The 25169-nt window shown below is 38.4% G+C and overlaps 1 protein-coding gene across 1 annotated transcript in view; it reads right to left on the bottom strand.

Annotated features, from left to right (window-relative positions):
* Positions 1 to 6595: 6595 nt before the first annotated feature.
* The window catches only part of LOC123365963 (pleckstrin homology domain interacting protein), a 357662-nt gene continuing 339088 nt past the window's right edge, over positions 6596 to 25169 (bottom strand). Inside the window, exons 33-40 of the mRNA XM_045009003.1 lie at positions 23188 to 23260; positions 22552 to 22602; positions 22070 to 22219; positions 18450 to 18602; positions 15409 to 15575; positions 14668 to 14933; positions 14151 to 14312; positions 6596 to 7436 (exon numbers count right to left, since the gene is read on the bottom strand). Coding sequence (XP_044864938.1) covers positions 6790 to 7436; positions 14151 to 14312; positions 14668 to 14933; positions 15409 to 15575; positions 18450 to 18602; positions 22070 to 22219; positions 22552 to 22602; positions 23188 to 23260 — 1669 coding nt within the window. The 3' untranslated portion in view covers positions 6596 to 6789. The remainder of the gene's footprint in view (positions 7437 to 14150; positions 14313 to 14667; positions 14934 to 15408; positions 15576 to 18449; positions 18603 to 22069; positions 22220 to 22551; positions 22603 to 23187; positions 23261 to 25169) is intronic.

Genomic DNA, 25169 nt, shown 5'->3' on the forward strand with positions numbered 1-25169 from the left:
TAAGGATGTCAAAAATTCATCTTCACACATCACAGCTCAAATGCTGCAGCACCAGCTGATGTGCTTCCACTCCTTTTAATTGCATGCTCAGAAAAAAACAAGAACAAAGTTGATTTTAGGCCAGGGGTGGGCAAACTTTTTGGGCCGAGGGCCACATCTGGGTGGGGAAATTGTATGCAGGGCCGGGGCGGGGGTTGGGGTGCAGGAGGGAGTATGGGATGTGGGAGGGGGTGTGGTGTGCTGGAAGGGGCTCAGGGCAAGGGATTGGGGCACAGGAGGGGTGCAGGGCATATGAGGGAGTTCGGAAGGGGGTTGGCGTGCAGGAGGGGTGCGAGAGGGGGCTCAGGGCAGGGGGTAGGGGTGCAGGAGGGGTGGGAGGTGCAGGCAGAGGGCTTAGGACAGGGAGTTGGGGGGCGGGGTGCAGGAGGGGTTCGGGCTCCGGCCCGTGCCACTTACCTAAAGCGGCTCTGGGGTGGCAGCGGTGCGAACCGGGGCCAGGGTAGGCTCCCTGCACGCCTGCCCTGGCCCCACGCTGCGCCGTTCCGGAAAGCGCTGTGGCCCCTGGGGGAAGGGGGGGTGGGAGGGCTCCGCATGCGCTGCCCTTGCCTGTACCTTACCTCCAGGTACCTCCTCCAAAGCTCCCCTTGGCCATGGTTCCCCGTTCCCAACCAATGGGAGCTGCGGGAGGCAGTGCCTGGCGGCAAGTGCAACACATGGAGCCCTCTGCCCCCCCGCCCCTGGGGGGCTGCAGAGAAGTGGTGCCGGCCGCTTCTGAGACCGGTGTGGGGCCTGCAGCACCACGGGGGGCAATCCCACGGGCCGGATCCAAAGCCCTGAGGGGCCGGATCCGGCCCGTGGGCCGTGGTTTGCCCACCCCTGTTTTAGGCTGTTCTGTGATGTACTTCTCCCATTACACAAATCAACAGACTGTTACATAGAAATAACAGAACCACCACAGAACCACTTAGAAAAACAAGTTTTCTATTTATTTAAAAATAAGTTTGTAGTTACTACATTGCAGTGACAGTAATTCTTACACATACATTCTAGTTTGTATAAAAGGATTCAAAGTATTATGCATCAAAACTAACATAGAAAGTGTCCACATAACAGTAAAGAAAGTTCCAATCAATATGTACAAAAAGAAAGGGCACTGTTTATCCTGGTGTGATACCGCAGGTTATAACATGATAATCCAGATTTCTGGAAGAAAAAGACCTTGATAAAGCTAAAGAATTATTGTTTTCAAACTGTTTGTTATTTATTACGTACACCAGATTTGTGTTTTACATAATTCTGTACAAAATAAGCATTATAATTTTTAATCTGAAAATGTGTCAGTTTCAAAATTAACCCTTCTAGGTCACTTCCTTAAAATTGAGCTACATTCTACACATGTCTAAACATTATAAATGACAGGATATAAATAATCCACTCAAGATCTTTTAACAAGTTGCCTGCCATGGTTTTGCAGTTTTAATATGGTCCAAAAATGTAACTCTGCATTTTTTCTCAATATATCTGTAAATCAACATGCACTTTAAGTACAAAATAGTAGGTGTGCCTTATGTGCATGTGTATATAGTAGGTGCTGATAGGATAATATTCCTTTCTACTCCCAGTTTGTAGGAGCTTATTTAAGTGTAGAAAGTCATAGTAAAATATTACCTCCACCCTGACAATGTATTCTTTATATCACATAAGCAAATTTCCTGATGTATTTATCTGCATTTAAAGAGTTCCAAAGACCTACTGTTCCCCCTCTCCCCCCCGATAATTTTCCCCAAATAGCCTGTCAGCTAATTCCTAAAAATTATCTTTAACTTATTGCCGCATAGATTCTCTGGAGTGCCTTGACGCTGTTGTAGTCTTCAGAACAAAAAGTTTAACCCTCTTCTGTGGTATTCTTTTTAAATAAAACAAATTATAAAAAGCTAACCTTTCTGGAGTTTTTCCGCTCAAATATACTGTAAAATAAATAGCAAAAAATGGTTCCCATATAGTTAGTACAAACAGGTGAGACATGTAGAGGTTAACTTCAATTTAAAAGCTACCTGAATTTCCCCCCAAATATACCAGAAAGTAAGAGCCATGTTCCTGTCTAAAAACTATGAAATTACATAAAGTTAAAACAACAAGAGTGTCCGATTTGCTATCCGAAATAAATTTTCAGACTTGGCCAATTTATATGAAATTTAATACACTATTTCTGCATATAAACAAACACATTTCTATACAATAATGTACAGCAGAAAAGTAACAGCCCTTTTTATCAGTTCAATACCTAGGTGCGCCTGGAAACTAATCAGCTGCAAGAACTTTGGGGAAAATAGACAAAATATATTATCAAACAATTGTACAGTTAACATTTTTGCCTTCATTAGGTAGTAAAAAGTAACAGAGAAAACAAGCCTTTGTTGTCTCCAGGTGAGGTTAAGGCCCTCTCTCCTTTCAGCTTTCACCAGCGTAACAGAATTGCATTTAAACTCCTTTTGAAGAGAGAAGCAGCGTTTAGCTGAAAAAAACAGTTTGACCAGCTAGTGTGAAACACAGTTAAAGTGTGAAAGAAAAAGAGTGACTTAGGAGAAAATACAGCAATATGTCAAAGGACTTTAGCTATATTCATGCTCCAAGTGAGTTCACAGGATCGCTAAAAAGAATCTACTGTATATGAGGCCTATAGCGCTCAACCAGTTAAGTACTTCTATAGGACCAGCAAACAGTTTAACACATGCTTAACTTTAAGCATGTGCTAAAGTGGTTGCTGGATCAGGGTCTAAAAGTAAATGTGAGCAAGAGAGATTTAATAGTGCGGTGTAAGAATTGTATCAAACTTCCAGTTGTCAAATAGATGTACGGATTTAGTCTGCATAATATTTTAATATATGGCAAAAGGCTCTGGAACAGGCAGCCAGGGTTGATACTTGAGAAATACTGGGTACAGCAATACAGCCCATAAGCTATCTGCTACACAACGTAAATGCGATTGTTTATTTTTACAGACATGCTGCATGAGGGTCCTTTTATCAATATTTTACAAATATAAAATAGCAATATTAAATTCAACCAACTTAATCTTACAAGTCTAACAACAATCCGAACACACTAAATAAATGTGTGCAAGTATATAGCACAGCAGTCTAATCACAAGAGACATTTTCTGTAAAGTTGTGATCACTGGTTATAGCACAATGACAAGAACCTTAGCTGACATAATGCTGAACAATATTGTAATGAAGTTCTTCAAGTTCAGTTCTTGGATAACAAAATAACAATGGAAACAAACAGGATAAACACTTGTTCAGTATGCAGGCAATGGTACAGTGACTGCTGTTAAAGTAAACATTTAGAATATAATGGTATCTGAGAAACAGCAGCTATTTCCTAATCTAAAAATAGAAAATACTGTGGTATTAGATACCACTCAGTGGTAATTGTTGGTAAATATTGACTTTAACGACCACCACCAGAGAAAACAATTGAATATCCCCATATCAAAAGTCAAATATCAATGGATTTGAATGAAGTTGTGTTCATTGCTGCCAGACTTGTAAGATTAGTGACTGTATATCAATAAAACACATGTATATAATATTTACAATCTATATGTGAAACACGTTATTTCAATATTCCATTTTTGAATGATTTGTTAGATATTTGAGATAGCATTATCCATTACATGCACGTAACCATAGTTTTGAAATTCTTTCAGGTTGCTGAACCACAACTTATTGCTCACATTTAAAACCTTCAGACTTAGTTATCAAAAGCTCTTTTTCTTTGTTGGTACAATAAGTTGCAAATATCTCAAATACATTCTTCCAAGCAAAAAAGGACATACAGCATGATGGTATGTTATTAATTCTCATAAATAAACTTTTACAACCCAAATAAGCTAAATTATAAAAATATATATTTTAATAAATCTGGTATTACTTCTCATAATTTTTAAAGTGTTGTTTCTATAAAAAACTGACCCAAATCATTCACAATCTATTTAAGAAGAAAACAATGTCAATATTTCTAAATGTGAATTTAAAAAAACCCTGTAGTTTAATGTCACAGATCTCTATAGAAAGGGAAAAATGTATCTATGTTCTGCAGATAAGGCCTTCTATTCTTGTGATTTTAAGGTGTACAGTTTTCATACAATGTAATGGGAATGTGTGCTATTCCATTCTCCAACATTACATACAGTATTTTCTGTGTATAAATATATACATAATCATGCCATATAAAACATTACAAATAGTGTAAATACAGAAGTTGAATTTTAGATATACTCTAATTTCTTATATTACAATGCAGATAACATCAGGAAATTACACATTTGAAACTGATTGCCTTCATCACCAGTGAGATCCTTAAAATTAACTGTTAAGTCTCACACTAAAATGAATTAGTTTTGAACTGTGTAATACACTATTTTTTAACTGTACAACCATAATTTTCCACCTTACCATATGTTTAGCAACTGTATTTTAATAGTAAAGAAACATTTGTTAGAAAAAAATAAACAAACAAATCAAAATCAAATTAATCAGATCCATGCCCCCCAAACTCAGAGTCCAAGTAATCCAGTCAGGCTCTGGAAAATAGTTTACTTAATTTCATATAAAGATGTGTAATGTAGACAGGTACATAAATCAATACTAAAAATGCCAAACACTTGGGTTACTGGTTTCTATCCATAATAGGTAAATGATAGCTAATACCTACTCTTCTTGGGCCAACTCCTGATTTCCTTGCTCAGGCATTTTTTAAACAGACTTTGTTGTAACAGAATAATGAGTATAGGATTTGGCCCAGAATGAATGAAGAAAATCTGTGCAAGTTTAAAGGTCCTAAATCCTGCAAATTCTTTCTACAGCAGTTGCACTCAAGTCCATCAGACTTGTCTTGTAAATGAAGACTTCTTGTATGAGTAAAGGTTTTCAGCACTAGGCTCTACTTTTTAATATTTAATTTTCAATTTTTATTCTTCTAAATCAGGGTCATGACACATTGTCTCATGCTAGCCCAAAATAATGTATCTGAAATTTTTGGTTACATTTTTGTACCATACCAGATCTCAGAAAATACTACTATTTCTATACTTTTTTTTAAACTGGACAATACCTTTTAAGCAATAGAAAATGGTATTAAAGTTTGTTTTTAAGGTATAAAATAACTAAATGTACCATAAACAAATAAATAACTGCTTTTCTTTTCCACAGCAGTATATATAGTAATACATTCCCCTAAGTCATATAGTTATCATTTACAATAGACAACTTAATTTTACTAAGGATGCAAGAAATAATAGAATACAAGGCACAATCATTAAATGTAATTTTTCTTTAGGGTGTATATTGACTTATGTCAGAGTGATAAGTATACCGTAAAAAGTGCAGAAAAAACACAATGTGCAATGAGACCACTGTATAAAACATGATTGCATAAAAAGTGATTTGGCCTTTTTTAACCTTTAATAATTGAAAATAACCAATCTTCCCCTTAAAATTAAACTATAAAGTATGACATTTAAAATTTTCTTTTTTCTTTTCTTTTTTTTCTTTTTCTTTTTTTTTTAAATTCTAGTGCTATCTAAAAAATCCTGAAAAAGAGATTCTATACCTGGGTAATATTGTATATGTATGTGTTTGTGTATATATCAATCTACACATACACACTTCTTTGTAAGTCATTTTTAGATTACTCAACACATCAAAAGTTGTAGAAAACAATCAATTCAGATCAGAAAGTAAACATCATAAGCCCATACTTTTTCCTGTAATTTCCTTGAATCCTTTAACCAATTATAAATTTTGTCTAAAACATCTTTGTCAAAGGACCCCATCAGTGCGTTACTGTTTTCTATTGTAAGTACCAAAAGAGGATACATGTCAGCACAATTTATAACAACTTGCTATATAGAACGATACACAGTCTTTTTTTGTCTTTGAAAAGTGTTTGCAGTACTGATACACACACACACACACACACACACAAAAGAAAAAAAAAGAAAAAGAAAAGAAGGCTTTCCACTGCACTGTTTCTCAGTCTTTGGCACAATAAACAGAGATTTAGTGATTGATACAAGAATCAAGGTCTGAAAAATTAGACATATTAGTCAAACTTTTTCCAATGTGGATATATAATATATATATATATATATTGTGATTACATTTTCTCTCTGTTTGGCAGAACTTGGATAAACCAACAGCCTGTGCTAGGCTTCTTTTGCAGTTGAATGCTCCATCACTACTCAAATTAAACATTTTCAGATTAGCAAAATTTGGAAATTTTGCATTTGTCCTTAATGGAAATGTAATTCTTAATTTACTGCCACACTCTGTCAGTATCTGCCTTCCTGGGAGACATGGACTTCTGCAATCAATAAAAATGTACCTTGCTTGGTCAAAAATAGACTTCTGTTCTCAGTTTGTGGCATTAAAAGTTCTATCACTTTGTTTAATCACAGAAATACTCTGCACTGCTCAGGAGTACAGTAGTTCTCACTTCTAAAACGTCAGTAATTGCTTATTTACAGGTCTTCAATTATTCTTAACTATAACCAAAATGACTGTTGAAATGCATAACCTGTCTAGAGGGCAATAAATAGCAAAAGTTTAAAATATATATTTGTTTCAAAGAAGTGTTCTCTCCGTTTTCTTTTTTGCTAATTTTTTCAAATCACAACATATTCTTCTAATCCATAATAGCAGCAGGGGAGCAGAAGTCTTTGTTTCTGCTCACTCCTTAACTGTACCTGCTTCATAGCATTCTAAGGAATATGTTTGGTAACAGTTACCAGCCAATCAAATTAGCCTTTGCTTTTTCAGTCAACTTTCGGACTCTGCCTCTGCTAGACGTTCCAAAAGTTAAAGAGGTGTCTTCAAATAATAGCTGCCTTTGCTCTTCTTCAGAGTCATCTTCATTGTAAAAGGCTGTCCTCCTACCCTGGTTTCTAGTTCTCATGTGAGGTTCAGAATCTTTCAGTTCCTCACACACTACTTCTTCTACAGGCTCATCCGTTCTTTTCCTCCTGCTTCTTGTCTGCATCTTAACATTCGCAGGGACTATAAGGTCTGAGTCTGGTTGACGTGTCTGTGTCTTTCTTTTTGGCTTTCTGCCTCCACGACCTTTTTTTTGTAATACAGCTTCCTTCACATTATTTTCAGAAAGAGAATTGCATGCACTAGAAACTGAGGGTTCTTCTATTACCATGTCCCTGGTGGTCTGGACTGGATTCTGCTCTGCATTCATCTGTTCAGCAATTTGTAACTTTTTTGGTTTTCTACCTCTTTTCTTGTGCACTACTTCACATGTACTGCTATTAGCCTCTATCTTCGGTTTCCGTGCAGGCCCTCTTTTAACTGGAGGTTTTGAAGGTTGCCCTCCGTGTCCATTTACCTGAATGCTTCCTGATGCCAAAGCATTATTTTTGCAGTCTGCTGTAAAGAAATAACAGAGTAATAATATGTTAGAGAAATCTACATTCTTTATTTCCCAATGGCCCCTGATAAAACTTTTCCATTCACTATTTATAAAATACCGTTTGAGTGGATGATATACCGTAACTGCCTTCATCTGTGAAGGCCCAAATATGGGACACGTGTGACAGAGACCCAAAAACTGAATTAAAAAAATTGTTCATGCAGGAAATTTAAAATGCTGCTGGACTCATTGCTTTAGTATAAGTAAGCTTTCTGTTACAATGGCTCCATGATTCTTTATTTCTGATGTAAATGGTTTTAAAAAATAAAAGTCTGGATGTCAAATTTGTGTGGAATGCAGGAATCTTTGGGGCTAAAAGAAGTGATATCCTCACAATGAGGAACATTTAAGAGGTGTGATATTCATATTTGATTTCTACGCCACCAATCCTGGCATTTTCCCTTGCTTCTGCTGTGTAACTGAAAAACTTTTCCAGTTCAATAACATCTTTCAATTTAAACCAGTTACTCATTAACATCACTTCTCTTCTGATGTGGAGCAGCTACATTTGTCCACATCTTTGTTAAATGGAGATTAGACCAGCACCTTGAGCATTCTTGCATTCACAAAGGTATACTGTTCCAGAATTTTCCACCCCTTGCTAAACAGTACATCACAGTATGTTTACACAATTGCCAGAGTTCTGCACTGGCTTTTGGGTGTAATTTTAAGTTGTTGGTTTTGACCTATAAAACCCTAAATGGTTTGGGCCCTGGATATCTGAGACCACCTCTCTCACCTTACAATATCACATTCTTCCACTGTTGCGTGCAGTGTTGTTGTAGCTGTCTTGGTTCCAGGATATGAGAGAGACAAGGTAGGTGAAGTAATATCTTTTATTGGAGCAACTTCTCTTGGTGAGAGAGACAAGCTTTTGAGCTTTCTGTGTCAGGTTGCGAGCTTGTCTGTCTCGCCCACAGAAGTTGGTCCAATAAAAGATATTACCTCACCAACCTTGTCTCTCTCATAATAATACGGCAGTTGTGATCCAGCAGAGGTGGTAGAGCTAAATAAGCTTTTTAGGACAGGGACTGTATCTTTGTTATGTGTTTGTACAGTGCCTAGTACAATGAGGTCATGGTCCATGACTAGGGCTCCTAGATATTACCACAACAGAAATAAATAATAATTAATGGTTTGGTGGGGCAGAAGCTACTGGGCTGGATATTCTCTCTGAGGGATGCACAAGTCTGGAGTTCACTTTCCTTGATAGACTATCCTGAAATCCAGGATATGCTGCAAAGCTTATCTATTCTCTTCCACTTTCCAATTAGGAGTGGGTTGTAAGAGACAGTGAAGGGGATATTATTTATGAGGTGTTCTTAACTGCCAAATGGATTATTTGGGAGAATATCACTCTATATTGTGTCTTTTGTTGATATTTTTCATGTATGTACAAGTGTTTACAGTTTGGATAAATACTTTTAATAAATCTAAGGAAATAATTATCTAAATCTAAAAGGAAGTACTTATGAACACACGTGGCACTGAAATGCTCCCCATGTGACACAGTTCAAGGACAAAAAAACCAGGCTTTTTTCATTACAGAGCAGTTTGACAATAGGTCAATATTAATCAATCTTAAAGTGACTTTCCAGCAATTAAGCATTAGCTGACATTGCCCACTCATAACAACAATCCTCATATTGTTCAGAAATCTTTATGATATAATAATGCAGCAAGATATGTGATGTTACATCACTGTGACTCAGAATCACCACACATTATCATTGCCTCATGGGGAAAAAAAATCTCTATTTCTCCAAGAAGACATGGGGTAAGGAAGTTGTTTTTCTTTTCTCCTCCTCCTCCCTATTATTAGGCAGGAGAGAGAGGAATGTGTTCTCTCATTCTCCCCGCAGCTTCCTACTGGAAGCTGCTCTAGAGAAGGTGGTGGTACCACTTGTATTTACTGTTTTCCAAGCAACACATTTTCTTTCCTGTTGTTCTGGGGCAAGGGAAAAATATTTCAGCAGTTTCCACACCACTGGCCTGATTTTGCTCAGTGTTCTCTGAGAATGGCAAGTGGAGTCTACTCCATGAGAGCCACACAGAGGGTCACAGAGAGCTACATGTAGTATTAGAACCAAAGAAAAAATCATAGAATCATAGGACTGGAAGGGACCTTGAGAGGTCATCTAGTCCAGTCCCCTGCCCTCATGGCAGGACTAAGTATTATCCTAGACCATCCCTGACAGGTGTTTGTCTAACCTGCTCTTAAAAATCTCCAAGGATGGAGATTCCACAACCTCTCTAGGCAATTTATTCCCGTGCTTAACCACCTTGACAGGAAGCTTTTCCTAATGTCCAGCCTAAGCAGCCCTTGCTGCAATTTAAGCCCATTGTTTCTTGTCGTAGCCTCAGAGTTTATGAAGAACAATTTACCTCCCTCCTCCTTGTAACAATCTTTTATGTATTTGAAAACTTACGTCCCCTCAGTCTTCTCTTCCCCAGACTAAACAAACCCAATGTTTCCAATCTTCCCTCATAGGTCAGGCTACAATTTAGTCATGGGTATTTTTAATGAAAGTCATGGGCAATAAACAAAAATTCACTGCTCATGACCTGTCCATGACTTGTACTCTATACTCCTGACTAAATCTTAGCTGTGGGGGAAGGAGGGGGAGACAGGGTGCTGTGATGAGGGGCGCTGTGTGGGGCTGGGGGAGGTTGCTGCTCGTGCGGCTGGCTGTGGGGCTGCCCGAGCAACTAGCTATGGAGCCGTTCCATCAGTGCCCAGTGTGGCTGTCCCCGGAGCCCCCTGCTTGAGAGGCCCTGAGACCAGCCACACCAGCTGCTGCAGAAGTCACGGAGATTGCGGAAGTCATGGCATCCGTGACAGATATGGAGCCCTATTCATATGTCATGTTTTCTAGATCTTTAATAATTTTTGTTGCTCTTCTCTGGACTTTCTCTAATTTGTTCACATCTTTCCTGAAATGTGGCACCCAGAACTGGACACAATACTCCAGTTGAGGCCCAATCAGCATGGAGTAGAGCAGAAGAATTAGTTCTCATGTCTTGCTTACAACGCTCCTGCTAATATAGCCCAATATGATGTATGCTTTTTTTGTAACAGTGTTACACTGAGCTCATATTTAGCTTGTGATCCACAAGAACCTCCCAGATCCCTTTCTGCAGTAGTCATTTCCCATTTTGTACGTGTGGAACTGATTGTTCCTTCTTAAGTGGAGTTCTTTGCATTTGTCCTTATTGAATTTCATCCTATTGACTTCAGACCATTTTTCCAGTTTGTCCAGATGGGGGGGGGGGGGGGAACAACCTGTGGCTCCAGAGCCACATGCAGCTCTTCAGAGGTTAATATGCGGCTCCTTGTTTAGGCACCGACTTCAGGGCTGGAGCCACAGGCGCCAACTTTCCAATGTGCCAGGGGTGCTCACCTCTCAACCCCTGGCTCTGCCCCCACGCCACCCCTTCCCATCCCCCTCTCCTGAATTTGCTGTGCCTTTGCTCCCCCTCTCCCCCGAGCCTCCTGCATGCCATGAAACGGTTGATCGAGAGGAGGGGGAGAGAGAGGGAGGCGCTGATCAGCAGGACTGATCATGGATGGCAGACACTGGGAGCGGGGCGGGGGGGGGACACGACAAACTGATGGGGGGCTGCTGATGTATTACTGTGGCTCTTTGGCAATGTACATTGGTAAATTCTGGCTCCTTCTCAGGCTCACATTGGCCACTCCTGGTCCAGATCATTTTGAATTATAATCCTATCCTCCAAAATACTTGCAATCCCTCTCAGTTTGGTATCTTCTGCCAATTTTATAAGTGTACTCTTTATGCATTATCTAAATCACTGATGAAGATATTCAATAGAACTGGACCCTGTGAGACCTCACTCGATACGTTCTCCCAGCTTGACTGCGAATGACAGAATCATAGAATATCAGGGTTGGAAGGGACCTCAGGAGGTCATCTAGTCCAACCCCCTTCTCAAAGCAGGACCAATTCCTAACTAAATCATCCCAGCCAGGGCTTTGTCAAGCCTGACCTTAAAAACCTCTAAGGAAAGAGATTCCACCACCTCCCTAGGTAACCCATTCCAGTGCTTCACCAACCTCCTAGTGAAAAAGTTTTTCTTAATATCCAACCTAAACCGCCACCCACTGCAACTTGAGACCATTACTCCTTGTTCTGTCATCTGCTACCACTGAGAACAGTCTAGATCCATCCTCTTTGGAACCCCCTTTCAGGTAGTTGAAAGCAGCTATCAAATCCCCCCTCATTCTTCTCTTCTGCAGACTAAACAATCCCAGTTCCCTCAGCCTCTCTCCTCATAAGTCATGTGCTTCAGCCCCCTAGTCATTTTTGTTGCCCTCCGCTGGACTCTTTCCAATTTTCCCACGTCCTTCTTGTAGTGTGGGGCCCAAAACTAGACACAGTACTCCAGATGAGGCCTCACCAATGTTGAATAGAGGGGAATGATCATGTCCCTCGATCTGCTGGCAACGCCCCTACTTATACAGCCCAAAATGCCGTTAGCCTTCTTGGCAACAAGGGCACACTGTTGACTTATATCCAGCTTCTCATCCAGTGTAACTCTTAAGTTCTTTTCTGCAGAACTGCTTCCTAGCCATTCGGTCCCTAGTCTGTAACAGTGAATGGGATTCTTCCATCCTGAGTGCAGGACTCTGCACTTGTCCTTGTTGAACCTCATCAGGTTTCTTTTGGCCCAATCCTTTGATTTGTCTAGGTCCCTCTGTATCCTATCCCTACCCTCCAGGGTATCTACCACTCCTCCCAGTTTAGTGTCATCTGCAAACTTGCTGAGAGTGCAGTCCACGCCATCCTCCAAATCATTAATGAAGATATTGAACAAAACCGGCCCCAGGACCGACCATTGGGGCACTCCGCTTGAAACTGGCTGCCAATTAGACATGGAGCCATTGATCACTACCCGTTGAGCCCAACGATCTAGCTAGCTTTCTATCCAATGATGGGTAACTACTCTCTGGGACCAGTTTTGCACCTACCTTATAGGTTGTATTTTGCTAGTTTATGAGTAGGTCATGAGAGAGACTATCAAAAGCCTTACTAAAGTCAATACATACCACATCTACTGCTTCCCCCCATCCACAAGGTTTGTTAGTCTGTCAAAGAAAGCTATTAGGTTGGTATGATATGATCTGTTCTTGAAAAATCAATGCTGACTGTTACTTAACACCTTATTATCATCTAGGTGTTCGCAAATTGATTGCTTAATTATTTGCTCCATTATCTTTCTGGATACTGAAGTTAAATTGATAGGTCTTTAAGTCCCCGGGTTGTCCTTATTTCCTCTTTTATAGATGGGCACTATATTTGCCATTTTCCAATCTTCTGGAATCTCTCCCATCTTCCATGACTTTTCAAAGATAACTGCTAACGGCTCAGATATCTCCTCAGTCAACTCCTTTAGTATTCTAGGATGTATTTCATCAGGTCCTGATGACTTGGTAAGATGTCTAAGTAATTTTTAACTTGTTCTTTCCCTATTTTAGCCTCTGATCCTACCTCATTTTCACTGGCATTCACTGTTAGACATTCGAATGCTACTAACCTTTTTTATGAAAACGGAAACAAAAAAAAGTCATTTAGCACTTCTTGCAAGTCCACATTTTCTGTTATTGTTTTTTGGGGTTTTTTTTAGATTTCACTTCATGGTATTACAACATTCCAATTATCTCCAGATTATGGCACTCTGAGTCAGTAGTTTCAGATTCTGATTAAATATATTGCACAAAATGCTATTTAATTTGAGAATATAAACTACAAATTAAATTAATTCAACCATAATACCTGAGTGCTGTTCTTCAGGAGGGATCTTTGCTTTACACTCTTAAGACTTGTCTACACAGGTACACCCAGAAAAATTAATTTGACTTAAATATATACGTGAATTTGGAGTGGATTAGTTAAACCGCATTAGCACCTGTATGGACATTCTTATTCAGAATTAAATTTGGTTTAGCTTAATTCACAAAACGAATTTTAATTCTGAATAAGAGTGTTCATGTAGGGCCTAATGCAGTTTAACTAATCCACTTTAAAAATTAATTTGGATTAACTTTCTTTAGTGTCCCAGTATAAACATGCCCTGTTCTTCTCTGGTAAAAGTAACTGAATACATTTCTTCAGATTTTAAGATTTTTTTAACATTTAACATATTCATAACATTGCTTATCTTAAGACATTCAGTAATACTTTATAATATACTGAAATCACATCACAGTTATGCAACACAATATCTGCAATTACAATTAACATAAACAGAAAGTTGACCATATGATGATGTAATTACAGTATATGTTAAAGCAGCAAAGAGTCTAGTGGCACCTTATAGACTAACAGACGTTTGGGAGCATGAGCTTTCGTGGGTGAATACCCACTTCGTCGACATGCATCCGACGAAGTGGGTATTCACCCACGAAAGCTCATGCTCCCAAACGTCTGTTAGTCTATAAGGTGCCACTAGACTCTTTGCTGCTTTTACAGATCCAGACTAACACGGCTACCCCTCTGATACTTGAGTATATGTTAATATACCTGGATTCTAAAAACACTTAAAAACACTTATATTAACTATGAAATCAAAGGGGTATTTTAATGGAGTAATTCAGTCACGTAATTAACTTTCTGATTATGTGAATTAATGGTAGTTATTACAAACATTACCTTGCTGATTAATAGTGGATGATTTCATTTTACGCTTGATTTGTTTATCTTTCTCCACATTTTCTCTTGAAGAGTTATTCCTAGTGTTGTGGCTGTAACTGGATTGGCTAGGAATTGATAGAATATTCAGGTTCTTGGAATGTTTGGTGGAATTCTCCAATACTAAAAAGAGACAAACATGGTATAAGCAATACTGAATCATTCATTATAATGGTTTATATTATTTTTGTAAATCTTATCTGGCTCAGCAGGAAGGTAATGGCTTTCAGTCACTACTGAGCTGTACCATATTTGAGCCAATTACGTAGAGGGGAATGTCTCCATTTCTGTTACCAAATCTTGAACCTTTCAGTCTCCCTCTTTGAGCTTTCCTGAGATTGTTAACTTGAACACACAGTACCCATTCCTAATCCTCACTGCAGTGCTAAGAAACAGCTACAAATGTACTAATGTCTAAGAAACAGTAAACTTTGAAATTTAAAAAGCTGCAAAAATAATGAATGTTTTTCAAACCTACTTGTTTTCCCTGACACGGTAGTAGTATTAGGTTTTGTAATTAAAGGTTTTCCTCCTGAAGAAGTGGACGGTTGTTCTGTAACAGCTGTATCTGTTATCCCCCTATTACTTCTAGTCCGCACCAAAGAGGAAGATTCAGCTGCTTTTCCATTCATCTGAGCAGCAATGTGTCTCAGTGCTGTTGAACGTACAGGAACTGAAGATGATGAGGCGGCAGAGGTTTCTGCCTTCAACTGAGGTTTTATTAACCTTCTCTTCCTTTCAGGGCTGTAAATAGAAGCAAGATTTGTAATCTGGATGACCACATTTAATATTCTACAGGGATAAATAAAGCAACATGCTAGGTAGTGTCTAAGACTGTGGGAGTAAAACAGTTGTTTCTATATAAAATATGTTAAAATATGACATTTACAGTGGAATTTCATTTCGTTGTGAGCCCCTGAAAAGTGAATCTTTAGTGAAGAATCACTGTAAATGCTAGTTATATGACAAAGCATGATGCCATTACTATCCTAACAATTTATTTTACTGTATGTTTAGCAGTTATTTGAATTTTAATCACTTACACTAGGATAGCTTTAGTTAAAGTTTAAAAATCTTCCACATCATAGGGACTTGCATATCAAATATATCATTCTGCAATATAGTAAAGGACGTATTAAAAAACACCACACCAAGTTCTATTATTTAGATATCTCAAACTTATATAGCATTTCGTATTATCTTACAGAAATTAATGTACCTTGATGCAGCACTACTGGAAACAGAACTGCTGCTTCTTCTTCTTTTCCTCCTTCGTTTCTTCATTGTGTTTCTTTTATGAAAGCGCAGAGCAGATTTATAATCTGATAAAACGGAACTTATATGTTCCTCAAAGAAAGCAGAAAGGCGCAAACTCATGCTGTAAATCTATTAAAAATAGAAACCAATATATGGAATGAGCAAATAATACAAAAAATCTTTTAAGGTTTACAATTTTCCAGTAGGCATTTGTTTTTACTGAATATAACAATATCTGTTTAGAAAACTACACACATTAATATAGAGAAGAGATATTTTAATGTCTAAGGAAGAATGAAATGAAATTTACAGTAGACACCATAGAGCTGTACTCGAGGGTCTAGCTGGAACCATCAAAACAGTTTACCCAAAAGTGGGCCATGACCCTGTGAAAATATAGAGATTGGCACAAAGGAAGAGGTTAGAAAGAGGTGCATGGCCCTTCTCCCTGAGTTTCTGACTCCTTTCCAGACTACAGGCTCTGATGTAAAAGGGAACAAGTATCAACGTGCATCTGTGATAGGAATACATTTTGAGAACCACAGTAATCCAGTGCTAAATAATTTAGTTTTTCCCACATTAAGTTGTGTCCATATATCCCCATAACAGGACATTACTCAGCAGTAGCAATCCACCCCAAGAGGAGAGAGAAAGTAGACTGCAAGCACTGCCACAGCTCTAATTAAATGGACTACTTGGGTACCTTAGATATTCTATTAGTCTTTACCCTTAAGCCTACAGAGAATTTGGCTGATTCATGGAGAGACCTGGTCCTAGACACCTAGCAGATGAGAGTTTGTTTCATATCCAATTAATAGAGTACAGTTGCCATAGATCTGGGAAAACAAAACAAACAAACGGACTGGCTAGAGTATTTTGGGGGGGATGGAGGGGGAAGGGGGAACAAAGCACCTGGAAAATGACAAATGAAGGCAGACACTAAAAGCACCAGGAGGCTAGTCCAGCACCTAGATTTTACAGTTAGGTGTGACTGTTGCCAAACACCTCACTAGAAGATACAAGTTAAGGAATCTCTTAAAACCCTGCTTTACAAATGGATAAATAAAGATTGATGTCTGACCTGCTAGGAGATATACCTGATAGCTGCTTATGTCTACTTTTCAGAGAAAAGTACAAGTAATCCAAAATGATAGGTACTGAATGGGACTGAAACACCGATGAATGGCTGGAACCAGATTGGAAGCCACTTCCACTGTGACGTATATAGCTTGTGTATGGAGAAAACACCGAACTCCACAAACACCTGGAATAACCTTATCTGACAACCTTAAAACTACTGAAGCCTTTTACAATTTGAATTTCCAAATAAACAGATGAGAGGTATGGAGGTAACAGCACTCTAGTTCCGGTGGATGACATAAGCAGAGAGAACTGAGGTTGTCTGCTAAGAAATTTGTCTCCTGTATTAAGACAACAGTAAATGAGAAGACTTGGAGGAGAATGTACCAGTCACACACGAATAAACCCTCAAGCACAGCATACTTGACTGCACTCCTCTTAAGTCTCAGAATTAGTTATTATTTAGCCCTTGATGAGCAGAAGAAAGGCCATCAGTAGTACGCTGTAGTTTGCATCACCAATACATTTATGTGCTGCCTTTACTTCTATAGGATTTCTCAAACCAGAAGACTAAGTACTTAAAGTGAAGGACATTTTTTTTCAAGAGAAAATGTAGAGCAGACTTTCCAGACTACTGTGCCCCTTTCAGCAGTCTGATTTGTCTTATGTACCCCCAAGTTTCACCTCACTTAATAACTACTTGCTTACAAAATCAGACATAAAAATACAAAAGTGTCACAGCAGACTATTACCGAAAAAAATGCTTACTTTCTCATTTTTACCATATAATTATAAATTAATTGGAATATAAATATTGTACTTACATTTCAGTGTATTGTGTATAGAGCAGTATAAACAGGTCACTGTATGAAATTTTAGTTTGTACTGATTTTGTTAGTGCTTTTTATATAGCCTATTGTAAAACTACGCAAATATCTAGATGAGCTGATGTACTCCCTGGTTGAGAACCACTGATCTAGAGCTATCATCTCAGGGTACGTCTTCACTACCCACCGTATCGGCGAGTAGCAATCGATTTCTCGGGGATCGATATATCGCGTCTCATCTAGATGCGATATATCGATCCCCGAACGCGCTCCTGTCGACTCCGGAACTCCACCAACCCGAATGGCGGTAGCGGAGTCGACATGGGGAGCCGCGGACATCGATCCCGCGCCGTGAGGACGGTAGGTAATTCGATATAAGATACTTTGACTTCAGCTACGTTATTCACGTAGCTGAAGTTGCGTATCTTAGATCGATTTTCCCCCGTAGTGTAGACCCAGCCCTCAGTGACCAGCAGTTCCAAAATCAACTGACGGAAAAAAACCAGAGAAATGCCACTTAACAGTGTCAATGACCACCACTGAACAGTTCAGAATGTCACTGTCCTCTCCTAGGCTAACTAAAGTTCTGAGATTTGTGTAATTCCAAGTGTGGGGATTTCTGGAGGCAGTTTCAGTTATGGAGAATCAATTATTATCCTCTCACAAATATCAGTGAAATATTTTTTGTCACAGTGTGTCCAATCATACCACATTTTCCACACATCCCTCCTTCCACACAATTTATCACTTTTTCAACCTTGTCTCAAATAGTTATTCATTTACACCTCATCCCAAAGGTGATAACTGAAAATCCAAGACTGTAGCAGCACAGAACTTTCAAGCCTTTAATGACCAAAACACCACTCTTATTTATACTGTAGCTTGCTGAACATTCTTCTGTTTGTCTCATAATAGGAATAATATTTATGATGGAATAAGCATTTAGACTTTTTGGAGTTGAGAAATATCCCAGCTTTGTTTTAACATTTAATCTCTGACAAAAATCATTTACTATCTTGTGTGTTTCTGAGGTATGTGAACTTCCCTTAAATAAATACATATCAAGAATTTGGGTGAGTAAACTGTATATCCTTACCCTTGATCTTTTGCTTGGTGTGTAAGCTTTAGAGTTGCTGAAAATAAGTCTCACATCTTTACATAATTCCATTGGAGACTCATAATTGCCAGCTTCCAGAGTTTCTCTAACTGTCGCAAAATCCATCGGTGTGTCAATAATATCTCTGTAATCCTACAAAAATTATTAGCAAATCAACATGTAACAGAAATGATTTTTGTTGGGCCCAGCATCCCTCATTCAGTAGGACAAAATTACTTGTCAATTAGATTAGCTTTGCCCAATTCTATTCTCAACTTTAAAAGTCTGCATGGAAGACCACAAAAGCATCTTTCAAGATCTGTTCTAGGGAAGCACCGCCTTCTGATCTGAAAGAAGCAATGTTGCTCCTGGCAGAGTTGACCTTAAACTTGAGCATTATAAGCAACACTGATACAAAATCAACTCCATTTGGTAAATGAACAACTTCAACAACAAGAAAATTACGAGCTCTATTTTAGTAAATTTCATACCGCTTCTGATATCTAATATATGGATGTGTCTCAGCCTCACTGAAAGCAGGAATGCAGCAGAAAGAGAACAATTTCAATTCTAATTTAAGGCAGTTATGAACAAAGGGTGGGCATTTGTATCTCTCTCCCTAAAATGTTTCCCTGGATGGCCCAACAGCTCCCAAAGTTTATCAAAAGCACGTAGAATTTCACCACAGTTGCTTTTAAAAAATGAATTTGAATAAAAAATAATTTGGATGATGGTGCTAGGCTACAGTTGATCCTTGAAAAGTCCTACTAGCCTCCAAAATGAAGGCCACACAAATTTAGGGGGCGGAGCAGGGTTGAAAGCATGGCGCTCCCTCCCTGCCCCCGATGGGGGCTGGCCTGGTTCCTGCTGCCCCTTCCTCCCCCCTCTGAATGTTCCTCCGCGTGCCCATAAATGAGCGCACCCCACAGTTTGGGTACCATTGCATTAGAATCTTGGTTACTCCCTTCTATAGAACTCTCATGCAAACACCAGTATTCTCACTGACTATTTTATCCAGTGACAACTTTAGAAGGAAAATGTGAAGGAACATCTTATCAAATTAACAACCTGGAGAGAAGAGTAAACATGACTGACTGTTGGATTATTCAGGCAGAGGCTATGGTATAAAAATATAGCTATACAGAGGAGAAAACACCTAAAATACTATTATTACACAGAAAAAACCTATATTAAAGGACATTAGTGTTGCAGGGTCAAGCACTCAAAAGTTAGGAAGTGCCAGAATTAAGCTTGTCCCCCTTGTGTATATGCATTATGACATAGTCTTTAATTACATGATCACATACTAATTTTTCTACTGGACCTCTCCTCATTCAGTGCACAGGAGGGGTGTTGTTCAGTCAATGAGCAATTATTCTGGCTTTTTAAATTCTCAGAATTCAGTTGTAGCCTACACGTTATTGACTGCACACCATCCAAATTCTACACTGAGTACAGAATTATTAATTTCCCCACAAACTGTTCTATAACACTCATCACGGTAGTATTTAAGTGATTCACAAACTTTAATGAATTATTCTTTACAAAACCATTAGGAGATATGATGATGATGATATTATTTTACAGGGAACTGAAGCACTAAATTTGGGTGCCTAATTTGAGATGTCTAGGGTCTGAGTTTTTCCAGAATACTTAGCATTTTTATAGTACTTTATACATTCTGAGCATAACTATTATTGATCCCTGTAACAATAGTAAGTGCTCAGCACTTCTGCAAATCAAGGTCCTGATGTCTCAAATTGGGCAGCCAGAAAATGAGACACACACAGTTGGTTGTCAGCTCTGAAAAGTCTGGTTTAAGTGACTTGCCCAGCGTCACATAGGAACTTTGTGGAAGAGGCAGGGATAGAATCTAGTACTCCAGCATTCTAATTCAACTGCATTAACCATGATACCTATCTTTTCTCTACCTGCAATCCCTGCCTCATTTACTACACATCTCGGGGGGGGGGGGGGAGGGCGGGAGGAGTGGGTGACCTAGTTTTGTTTTAGTGTAAATTGCTATGTTTTTAAAAAAAGCAAACTGAAATAAAAATGAAGACCCATCATACTGAACCACAGTGACTGTCACATGCATCATCACCAGGATTTGGACCATTAGATCCAAAGCACAGACCTCCACCACTCAAGTTAATTGGGTATTGTAGCAGGCTGTCCTCTTGTTTGATCAGGCACTTAAGGGACAGGAAACACACAACTTGCTAGTGTGTTTCACTGTTCGTACTGCCCCTGCCTGCATCTGTCTGTCTCAAACTGTCCATCCTCCTTGCTCAACTGCATTTGAGCAAGTCAGGCTGCTTTCTCCTCCTCCTCCACATTTCCTGTGCTTCAGCTGTGAAAGAACAGAGAGGACAGAGTCTCTGCTCTCAGTTCTGGTGCCAGGCAGGCACCACAGTGGTCCCCAGCAGCCAGGATGAGAAATTTCAGGAAAAGTCCTGCTCATCCTCCTTCCTTCCCAGCAATACTGGGATTAAGCATGCTTAGTCACTTTGCGGGGATGTGGGAGCCATGAGAGGATGCAGCATGCTCAGTGCAGACAATATCTTTGGAAAATAACGCTACCAGTCTCTAACAAACCTCTACTGAGTATGTGCACGCTGCAATTTTCAGAAGTTTATAATATGGGCAAACTTGGATGGATTTTCAAAAGGACAATACAAGGCACATCCCTGACACCAGGATTATCACCTGCCAAATTTTGTATTTTTCCCACAGCTTGTTCTCAGAAATAACCAAATGTTTGGGTTTTGTTGCTGGAAGTTACAAAAGTGATTCAGCCTAAGGCAGACAACTGATATGGAAATTCTAGCCCCAACAGTTAAGAGTTTGGCTAGGTTATAAGCTACTGAAAACAGGGTCTCATAAGCACAGCTGCCAACTCTGCCTATAATTAAAATATTGACATGTAAAAAATGCCAAAAAATAACCATTTTGCTTTGGTAAAAATCTAGCTACCATATACACTCATTCATTAGCCCGTTTGTTTATAAGCCGACCCCCCAAGATGGTTAGGTAAAAAATAGCAAAAACTGTATGACCCTTTCATAAGCCGTCCATATATTTCAGGGGTTGGCAAACTTTGGCTCCCGGCAGTCAGGGTAAGTCACTGGCGGGTCAGGACTTTTTGTTTACTAGCACTTCCATTGGCTGGGAATGGTGAACAATGGCCACAGGGAGCTGAGGAGCTTCATGCCTGCAGACATTGCAGGTAAACAAAACGACAATGTATTAGATATTCAATTCAATGATTCCATAGAGTTTAAAATCATCAAATTTTGGTGTAGACACGTTTATAAGCCAACCCTCACTCTTTGATGTGTCACTTTTTTACCAAAAATATTTAGCTTATGAACAAGTATATACGGTATATAATTATCTCAGAAGCATGCGCACATGATCATGAGCTACCTTCAAATTATTAAGTTTATCCTGATTACTCCAGTTGACCAAAGGCTCAGGAATTGAGTCAGGTTGCGTAGATGAGACTAACGCCACTACAGCGATTTTGATAAAAAAAACTGTTGAAAAAGATAGCTGCAACTCCCTTTCATCCCAAGTATGCAAACTATGACCAGCCTTGCCCCCACTAAAATACTCACTGGATATTCAAGGAGATCCACTGGTTGGCGAAAAGGTTCAGAGTCCTCACACTGAAAAATAAGATTTAACAACTCCTGGCATTGTCTTTTCCACGCCTGAACATCATATGACTGTGCTCTGTTGCGCAGCCTCCGCTTGGGTTGATGATCCTGAAATGGCAATTGTGACTATTGTATATCAATCAGCCTAACTGTTTTCACAAATTAAAGAGTAAAGTGGGTAAATAAAAATAATTAAGGTGTGAATCATCATTAGCAAACCAGTAATACATAATGGAACAGGTAAAAATGTTTTTAACATTACAGCTAATAAAGAAACTACTATTGTTAAAGTTGACTCACGGGGGAAGATACATAATATTTTAAAGGCTGGATTATGCCACCATAGAGCATTTCAGTTTTTAATGTTTCTTGTATAATCCTTTTTTGGAGCTATTTACAGTGGTATAAAATCACTGAATCAAAGTAAGGGAAAATATTACCTTTCTTTTTCTAGTGGACGTCCCTGGCACGTTTGTATCTTTCTCTTCTTCCTTTGAGTAAAAAAAATATGAGTTGCAACATTAAAATATAAACACATTTGAGAAATTGTACTTATACTTCCAGTTCTTTATAGGTCTCTCTGTCCCTTTGGAAGGTGCTCCACATAAGAACCCTGAGAACCTTCTTGTTTTTTTCCATCACATTTTTCCTCCCTAACCCTCAAATTTTTGAAACATGATGACCACTATATATATATTTTTAGCAGTTTAGGACTTCTGTGAGTTTGTAAATGTGGAGTGAAATTCACCCCCATACAGACAGTGTGCACAAAGTTTATGTACCACTGGATTGGAGGGTAGGGGGAATTTCACCCACTGTTCCTCAACTGGTTAGAAGGACTGCAGTTGGGTGGCACAGGGCACTCTCTATCCTCTCACAATGGGCTGAATATACTGCCTTTGCAGCAGGAAGCTGCAGGTAGTAAAACTCCATTTCTCTTGAACACTAGTGCAGAGTACTAAGCCATCATACTGCGGTTACTCTTAGCTATTTTCACATTAAACAATTGTTTTTTAAATGGAATAAAAAAAATCAAAGTGGAATTTCGACATGCATGTGGTATTTTGTTAGCTTACCTCATCAGAGTCAGACAAGACTTTCTTCTTCATTGTATTATATAATGGAATTATATCATAGCAAGCTTGGTCTCTGCACAGCAAGAAATATTGTATGTTAACAGGTGTATATTTGCATCCCGTGGTATATTATCAACTTGTTTTTAGAGGTGGAACAAATTTTTTCAAGTCATACGTAATCATGACTACAGAAATACAGATTAATACCGTAGGAATTCTAATCAGAAATATAATAATAAGAAAGTTATTTTATTACATTGGAATTTGTAAGGAACCTCCAAAAATCTGATTATCTAAATTTCTTAAAATATATGAAAAATTAACAGATTATTTTAAAGATTGGCATAATTTGATTTTTTAAATTCGATAGCTAATATCGATGTTTAATTGTAAGCATTTTTTTTTATTTTTATCAATTTAGATTTTTACAGTTACAAAAAATTATGGAAAGATCAGACAATAATTATTCAATGACAGTAGATGTTGAGATTCAAAAACTTAAAACTTTATAACCGTTGAAATGCAAGTTAACATCACGTCAGAATACATGAAGTAACTATCCTTATATCAAAATCTAGTAAGTTATCAAGAAGCATTTTTCTTACTTTGCTGAGTTGTAAATTTTAGTTATCATCAATGGAAATATTTTTTTGTCGGCTTGTGTGTATGTATGGTGAAATCAACATTTACTGATAAAAATCTAATTCTGCCAAGAATAATTATTTTACAGTAACAGATATTTTTAAATGAAAAATGTCACTCCTTCAGCATAAAATAATCAGTTATAAAAATTCTAGACTTTATCCCAAATACACTGTTTTGGGATTTAACCTTTTAGAATACAAAACCTTTCACCATAACCTAAAATTATATTAATTTGAAAAAAAAAGGTTAATATATATTAGTCTTGGTAATGGGAGACATTATTTGTAATTAAACATCTTTTTTTCCTAACATTGCTGTTTGAAGTGTGTGTACTAATATTTGTTACTGTTTAGTACGTTGTATGATTTAGTTCAACCAAAATGAATTATTGGTTTGGGGATCTTGAATAATTTGGCAACGCATTATACTAAAGCAGTTACCTTAAATGAGAGGAAAATGTCCCCAAAATACTGACTGTGTTACTATGTAACAACATAAACTGTCACCCACAGGGGTGTATACTAAGCAATTCTGCATTAGAGACACATCTGATCAATCCATAGGATGCTGTTGACAGCAGCAGTTGAGATTCACAAAAAAAAGGGGATCATTGTGATCTAGTCGGACCTCCAGCATAACACAAGTCATAGAACTTCCCTGAATCAGTTTCTGTTTGAACTTGAGTGTATCTTGTAGCAAAACAAACAATCTTGATTTAAAAACTGTGACTGATGGAGAATCCACTATGACCCTAAGTAAGTTGTTCCAATAGTTAATAACGCTCATTGCTATATTTGCACCTTATTTCTAGTTGGAATTTGTTTAACTTCAACTTCCAGCCATAGGAGCTTTGTCTGCTAGATTGAAGGGCGCATTATCAAATATTTGTTCCCCACATAGGTATGGAGAACAAATAATACAGACTGCATTATAGCCTACAGACTACGATCAAGTCACCCCTTTAATTTCTCTTTGTTAAGATAAATGGATTGTGCTCCTTTAGTCTACCACTATAAGGAATGTTTTCTAATCCTTTAAATCATTCTTGTGGCTCTTCTCTGAACCCTCTCCAATTTATCAACTTCCTTCTTGAATTGTGGACAGTAGAAATGGACACAAAAATCCAGCAGCAATCGCTCCAGTGCCAAATACAGAGATAACATAACCTCCGAACTCCTACTCACGGTTCCCCTCTTTTTATACATCCAAGGATTGCATTAGCCCTTTTGGCCAGAGCATTGCTCTGAGAGCTCATGCTCAGCTGATGACTTCCAAGTCTTTTTCAGAATCATTGTTTCCCAGGATAGAGTCCCCCATCCTATATGTATGGCCTTCAT

Source organism: Mauremys mutica, chromosome 3 (assembly GCF_020497125.1).
Source record: "Mauremys mutica isolate MM-2020 ecotype Southern chromosome 3, ASM2049712v1, whole genome shotgun sequence".
NCBI lineage: Eukaryota > Metazoa > Chordata > Testudines > Geoemydidae > Mauremys > Mauremys mutica.